General features: G+C 27.0%; 1 protein-coding gene across 1 annotated transcript; it reads left to right on the forward strand.

The window, feature by feature from the left end:
* Positions 1–2519: 2519 nt before the first annotated feature.
* Positions 2520–6749, forward strand: LOC126844821 (uncharacterized). The gene is made up of 4 exons (XM_050583244.1): positions 2520–2663; positions 3493–3510; positions 4905–4940; positions 5391–6749. The coding sequence occupies exons 1-4, from the start codon at positions 2574–2576 to the stop codon at positions 6747–6749; spliced, it is 1503 nt and encodes a 500-aa protein (XP_050439201.1). The 5' UTR covers positions 2520–2573.
* The last annotated feature ends 957 nt before the right edge of the window (positions 6750–7706 follow it).

Raw genomic sequence — 7706 nt, forward strand, 5'->3', positions numbered from 1 at the left:
TTGATGAACACTTAGCTTAGGGGGATTTCTCCTTTCCAGTCCCGCTTTATTTTTGGCTTCTTCCATTGTGTATTATGCATAAATGTATTTACACAAAATAATATATATTATGTTATATTAAAAAAACCCAACAAATGTGAATGTATACACATTTAAAGGTCTCTTTATGTCAAGCGATAACTGGATATTTATTACTGTAATAATTCTTAGAGTTTCTGGAAAAGCATTAGAAATACTATGAATACAATCGCTTTGGTTTAAATAACGATTTGTAATGAAGTTTTTAGTGGATTAAAATTCAGTTTGAAGCGCAAGATACTATTTATTCTAAAATGACGACATTGTTTAAGACTTTAAGACATGTATTTAAGTAGGAAATTATTCTTAATTACAAAGTTAATTAAATATACATAGATATTACCAGAATGAAAAGAATTATGCGGTAATAACTCTTAACCTAGTAAAATTGTCAACTTTAACTAACTTGGAAGGATTTTCTATATGTGTATTAGTTAAAGTTATTGGCAGTGATACAAGCACAACATATAATAGTCTAAATAGGATGAAACTAAATCAATTTATACAAAAAAACTACAGTATGAAATCAAATTTTAAAAAAAAGTCAATTTAAGTTTCAATAATTGTACCTGTCTAAATTCAATGGAATTAAAAAAAAAATTGGTTGTTTATAATTTTGGCTTAAAAAACGTGCTATTCAATTCATTAATCATAATATTTAACATTTTCTTTGACTTTTTTCCCTTTTGTACAAATTAGATATTTTAATAATTTTTATTTGTACGAGGATTAACTTATTTAGTTATAAAAAAAAACATAATGCTATTTATACTTAACCAAACGTTAACAATTTTGTACTATTATGTATTTACCGTTGTTTGTTTTATAGCACAAAATAAAAAGGTTATTGCTAAGCCGATACGCGATACATTTGTGTTCATCTCGCATTGAAATTTTACAATATATAAAACAGCAGAACACTACAATACGTGAACTTTTCTAATGCAAGTATTTGTTAAATGTGTTAGCTTTGCGTATTCTACAGATACTATTTGTCGTTGGCGATAGATACCTTAGTACTATCAAATGAAACACCACCTGTGATATTAGAATTATAATATTTACCATAAGCGATGATATCATCCTTACTTGAGTAAACTGCAGTGCACGCATTCGAGATAGATATATGTTGACGTTCTGTAGTAGGGAAAATCAATTGTAATTTGTTGTACAGCGGTATATAGACACTAAACATTTTTTAAAAATATTTTATAAGCAAAAAATTATTGGTCCAAAGTATAACAATAAAATACGATAACATAACTATATAATTATCAAAAAAAAAATATAATCTGGTTGAACGGATTAGTTATAAATTTGAGACTTTTTTTTATGCTGTCATAATCATACAAAATATTATTTATTGATTATTCGCTGATTTTCAGATTCATTTGTAGAAAACTAACATCGGCAGTATATAAAAGTATCTACTTTAAATATGTTGCTTATATGGAGCTCTTCAATTTTGACTTTTGTTTGTAACAGGAATGTAATACTGAAAATTTCATCATTATTTCCTTCAGGCTCGAAGTACACAAAAAACTAGGGCAGTGGGTTTATTTTGGTTTGATGGTATACAACGTTTTATTTATTTATTTTTTTTTTTAACAGAGTGGCCTATTTCTTTTACTGCTGCGGATGTCACTTCAGTGATAACATTTTTTTTTTAGAAAATATATTATTTTCTTCATCTTGTTTTATTTGACGTCAAATTTACAAGATTTGTTCTTAAATAAAAGACAATACAAACAATACAAAAAAGAAAGATGATACAGTCGATAATACAGTAATATAATTGATTGAAAAACGCCTATTTCCTATAAAAGCCGCAAAGAAAAACAGAGGTTAATGGGATTGACTGTAACGCTTAAACATACACAACATCCAGATGAGAAGCGTCATTTGAAACAAAAGGCAAACAAAGAAAAAATTTACCTGACCTAGTAGTAGGTGTTCAACATACATATTTACCTACTTTAGAGTTTGAACTCCTACTTACTTATTAACAAAAACAAAAAAAAAAAACGTTCTTCTTAACTTGCTTGTATTCATATTCATTAAACAAACAGTGATTTTTGCCCCGACTATGAATTTGGTATTTGTTTAGAAACTATTTTTTTTATAGGATAACCAGCAAGTGTGCTACACAGCAATTGTTATACAAATGTGTTTCTAAACGTATTACTACATATTTTTCAATTTCTAGGTTCTAAATGATATACAAATGTATGAGTTTCTAGAAAAACATATTACAATAACATCAAATATATTGTAAAAACACTTTAATACATTTTTTATCAATTTGATTTTCTTTTAAAATCAAGTAAATCTTTGTAAATAAATTTATCTATTTTCATGTGAATACTGTAATCAAAAAAACATTTGTATCTAGTATCTACATGTTAATTAAATATAGTTTAAATTTTATTGAAAACTGATCAAGTGCATAACTATAGTTTTGATTTTAATAAAATTTTGCATTTTTACACGTTTAAATGAATTGGAATATTCTTTTTTTATTTGTAATGTATGGACCCCTGAGCGTGTCACCCTGCAAAGATTGGTCATGTCTAAAAATATTTAAGGTAAACATAATATTATTTTTTATTATTTATAAAAAAAAATACAAACTAAATATGATCAAAGAATACAAAAAAAAAACTTTTCGATCCGAATCTGTAAATACCTAGTAATTATTATTAATAAAGATAACACTATAAAGAATTATCAATTTAATGTGAGACAATGACTCTCAGAAAATAATTGCAATATTTTAGTTTTTCACTGTGCAAACATTATTGGATAATATTGTTTGTCAGTATTAATTTTAAAAGTGTTTAGTATTTTCAATAGTTGTCTTAATTTTCGAAACTTAAATAGTAGATAACATTATATTTACAAATAGATCGTTTACCGAAGTTTTTTGCTGTTCAATAACCAGTTTAGAACGATTATTATTTTTTATGTTAATTGCTTAAGCGCTAATAACTAAAAATAATTAATCAAAAACGGGTCGATTAGTCTAAATGCTTAGTAAATTGTTCTTCGATAAAAAACTAAATAAAAATTATATTATACTATTTAAGTTTCAAACGTTTATTCAGCTCTGAAAATTTTCAAAAATAGAAAATATTTAAAAAATGTTAGATGACACTTGCCCTTAAAGAATTTTGAACGCACCAAGTTGAATTGTATGCACTATTCAAATTTTGGATACGGACCCAAAATCTATTGAAAAACGTTTACTTTGATCCGTGTTTGTCCTCTCGAATATTAAGTTAGGTACTCCATTCTAATGGTATTAAAATGTATTTGTATTTTAATAGAACAAAATTAAAAAATGACAACTAGTTATTGTTTTAACAATAAGGTCATTTATTAATCAAAAATTTAATATGTTACATTATTTTTCAGAAGAACAAAGGAAAAAAGGTATTGAAATCAATATTACAAAAGTAATGATCTCAAAATAATTATTGTGTACTGTGTAAACTGAAGTAAGGATAGTAAGGAAAAAATAAAACGAGTTTGTAATACGATTACGTTTTATAATGATTTTTATTCATTAGTTGTAATAACAAAAAAATAATAAAAAATACTAAAAATATAGTCTTTTATACATAGCAACTATAATTTTTTTAAGTAAAAAAAGTTGTATTTCAATCTCCTTTTTATGTATTACTTAATTTAAAAATTACAATATAAAATTGAATAACAAAATTAAGTCATATAAACCATATGAGTGACTAACGTGTAAACATAAAATATATCATAATGTAATAATTATGTATAAATTCATTATATAAAACATATTTAATCAAATATGTTTTAAATATGTTTTGAATTCTCTTCCAGTTAAGTATTTAATTTATTGTATATTTATTAATACAATTTATGTAATTTTAAATTTATAAATTGCAACTTATAACAGTAATTTAACAAGATTGTATAACAAAATTTGACCATTTTTGAAATAAGAACCAAAATTCAACTATTTTTTGTTAAATTGTAATTTGTTTTCGGTATTACTGTTGCACGTACATTTGTTTTTAAATCACGTCCAAAATTTAAAAGCAACATACAAAACTAAAATCTGAATTTTTCAATAATAAAAAAAAATCTAAGTGGTAGATACACTAGTTTTGAATTATAAATACGTTTTTTTAAAAATAAAATTTTAAAAATGATTCAAATGTACAGAACATGATAAATATACCAAAAACAGACTTTTTTAGAAATTTGGTGATGATAGAGAAATTCAGACTCTAGATTCAGAATCACCAAAAAAGTATAAATAAATATTAGGTTCTTGTTCCAAAGTCGTATTATGCAGTGTAATTACACAACAAAATTATTAAAAATACTGTTCAATCAGTTTTCAGTTATAAAATATCGTTCAGTTTAAATAAATTAAAAAAATTAACTATATCATAGTAAATAATCACATGAAATATTCAAAATTTGAAGCCAAATTTATTACCACCAATATTATGTAATGTGTATACTGTAATGCACATTATTGATTAATGGCTATTAGTATTTCCACCGTGTTCAAATTGACATATATATATTAAATTATCTAAAATAATTTAATATAATTAATTAATTTTTATTACAATAAATAAATAAATATTTATATTATATGTTTTATATTATAAAAGAGGTACATCATATCAACAGCCTAAAATATTTTTAATCGAATTATTAAAATAAAACCCATGATTATTGTATAGAATATTATTCAGTCTATTAAGCTTGGTCTTTTTATTGATAATAGTTTATTGGAAATTAAATAATTAATAATAAAGTGTAAATGTTGTTTCTAGGTGCCAACAATTAATGATGCGAGTATACAGGAATCGGTAATAACAACAATATATTTATTTTTAAAACATGTGATCTGATCTTAGTAACTTCTGATTGTAAAATAAGTTAGAGTTGTGAAATCTAATTAATTGTTTGCTTAGGTATCTGATATAATAAAATGTGTATTAAATTTTCAAGCAAACTTTACTACTAGTCTATATTTAAACGCGAATAACTTTAGAACTTTATTTCAAAATTGATGTTCGATTAGTCATCAGTTTTATTATAACACTTCACATCAATTCGACATATAAATATTTTAATATTGAAACGAAAACTATAAAAAAATAACTCGGTAACTTGTTCTACGAGGGAAACGATATAAATCATAATTATGTATATACAATTAAGAGTTTTCAATAGTAATTACTCTAAAATTGTAGGGTTAACATGAATAGAGTGTTAATTTCCTATTGAATAATGAATCTTGGCGTCTCTTTTCACAGAGAAACAGCTATCTATGGAAAGCGGAACTTACAATGGAAATGGTGTACGACAAGGAATTGGTGTCGTTAATGAATCATGTGAAAACGTTTGACACGGTCCACGATGTGTTCGATGAATCTGACGTACAGTTCTTGATGGTAGATTGTAAGACAGACGATAAATGTCTGATGACCAAAAAAAAAAAAGTTAAAAGGTACAACAGGAAAATCCAAGGCATTCAGTGTCTCAACGGATTGTATGTGATGAGCGTCGTGGACGGTTTGGACGAATTGACGAACAACGGCGCCATGAGGGAAGCGTTCAATGAAAAAACCAAAGATTATCTGGTCTACATGTCTCGTATGTTGTCTTTGACACACAAAGCCAAATGGGTTGCTTATCCGTGGCTAATCGGTGCCTTTATCTTCCTGGACGGGTTTGTGAATTCAGAAGCAATGGACGAGATGTACAAGGACCGGTTAAACGCGTTTACTGTAAACGTCAAGCAAGATCTGGAGGTTTTCATTGATGCATGTAGAGATGAAGGATACTTACCTAGCGGGAATAATACAACCGATGTCGGTTTGGTAGTGAAAACTCTGTACGGCAACAACGAGTTGAAGCAAGTTTTCAGCCTGGATGAACAGTTCACCACAAAGAACCTGATGATGTATCACTTGTATGAAGGTAAAAAAATCGTTTATGGAAAAACGCATGGAATCGATTTGAAATGGGTAGATTTCTCGTTGAATCTATACAACAGAGCCGTTGTTAACAAACATATGTACAGCATTCACAAATGGGAACTAGACCTATTCGACAATCTAACATACCACAAACTGTTCTCGGCATATCTCCACGTGCAAACGTTGTACTATGTGTGGTTGCACGTGAAGACGAACCTTACTATATTGACCAGTCTTAAAGCGTCGTGTACCGGCAAAAGCGAATTCAAACTCTATCAAACTCTGTACTCTAGCTGGTACAGTCTGGCGGATCCTCTTAGAGAAGCCATGACCGTTTTTGGATTGCAAGACGGCATTTACTGGACGGTGCTGCGCGGTTTAATGGACGAACCCAATGAGAAAGAACTCGGTGATTGGGAAATGAAAGCGAGACAAACATTTTTAGTAATAGCGGAACGTCTAAAGCTCGGTAATGTAGCTAATATCAACGAACGTTTATTATACGTTGGCGCATCGGCGGATTCAGAAAATAATCTAACCTTGATCGCAAATAACGTCGAGGAGCTAAACAAGTTCACCGTACACATACAGGAGATATTGAAACCCATTGACGTTTGGTTCGTAAAAATGTTAACAAATGCCAAAACTAACTTGACATTTTATTCGCGTGGAAATTTTAAAAATTACCGTTAATTAAATATTTTCAATCTGATAATGTACTAGTATTGACATAAAATGTATTTCAATAAATATCATTATACAAATTAGCTTGAAATTTATAATTACAATTATTCTTTTCAGTTTCAATAAATTAAATATTGATTTAGAAGCGGCACCTTTTTTATTTTTTAACAACTTATGATATGACTCAAAGTTAACGTGGTGGTATAAACTTGCGGTGCACACATTATTTTATAAATTTAAGATACGATACTCGATAATGTGTTTATTCCATAACATATAGGTAGTCCTAGTAACAAATGCCTAATGCGATTTCAATTTCCTTTTTTTGTGTTTTATTAAACAAATTTAAAAGTGTGTTCAATTCCTTAAACAACTTTTATAAAAACTCTGTTTAGTTTACAGAGTCATCATAGACCTAGAGTGTAATTGATTTTTAACTAATAAAATTAATAGTCTATCTTGTGTGTTTAGTGAAAACTATTGATTAAGTATAACCAATAAGTAGCTTTAAGGCTGTTTGCCTTGTGTTAAAAGTGGAGCTTATAAGTATAAAGGTATTGTCGATATAGACACACATCTCATTTACCTCAAACAACTAGCTTTTTGTGTAAAAACAGTTTTTTTTTTAATAATTAAATTTTCAAGTTATATAATAAATAACTGAAAATATGGTACTCATAAATTTATCGACAGGAAGACCGTAAAAACGGTGTACTTTGATACATTATTTTCTAAAAAAAATGTACGATTAGTAAAAATTATTTGAAACTATTATATATATATATATATATATATATATATATATATTTGATACTAATATTTAAGTTATTTACCTTTGCCTTTTATAAAGGTTGTCAAGATATTAATCAGTACTTTGTATATCTGATAATACTAATAATAGAAATACAAATTTATTGTAGACATAGTGTTTACAGAGTAAATTAAAAAAAAAAAGACGAACTATAT

Source organism: Adelges cooleyi, unplaced genomic scaffold, assembly GCF_023614345.1.
Source record: "Adelges cooleyi isolate 19-005CV unplaced genomic scaffold, UGA_ACOO_1.1 ACOO_flye_CR_arks_rails_tigmint_CR_PRNA_651, whole genome shotgun sequence".
NCBI classification, from domain to species: domain Eukaryota; kingdom Metazoa; phylum Arthropoda; class Insecta; order Hemiptera; family Adelgidae; genus Adelges; species Adelges cooleyi.

What these genes read in the sequence shown, in the direction of transcription:
- LOC126844821 (XM_050583244.1), top strand. Translation starts at nt 2,574, where the DNA reads ATGAATTGGAATATTCTTTTTTTATTTGTAATGTATGGACCCCTGAGC. An exon ending in ATGCGAGTATACAGGAATCG is followed by an intron (nt 4,941 to 5,390) that starts GTAATAACAACA and finishes CTCTTTTCACAG; the next exon opens with AGAAACAGCTATCTATGGAA.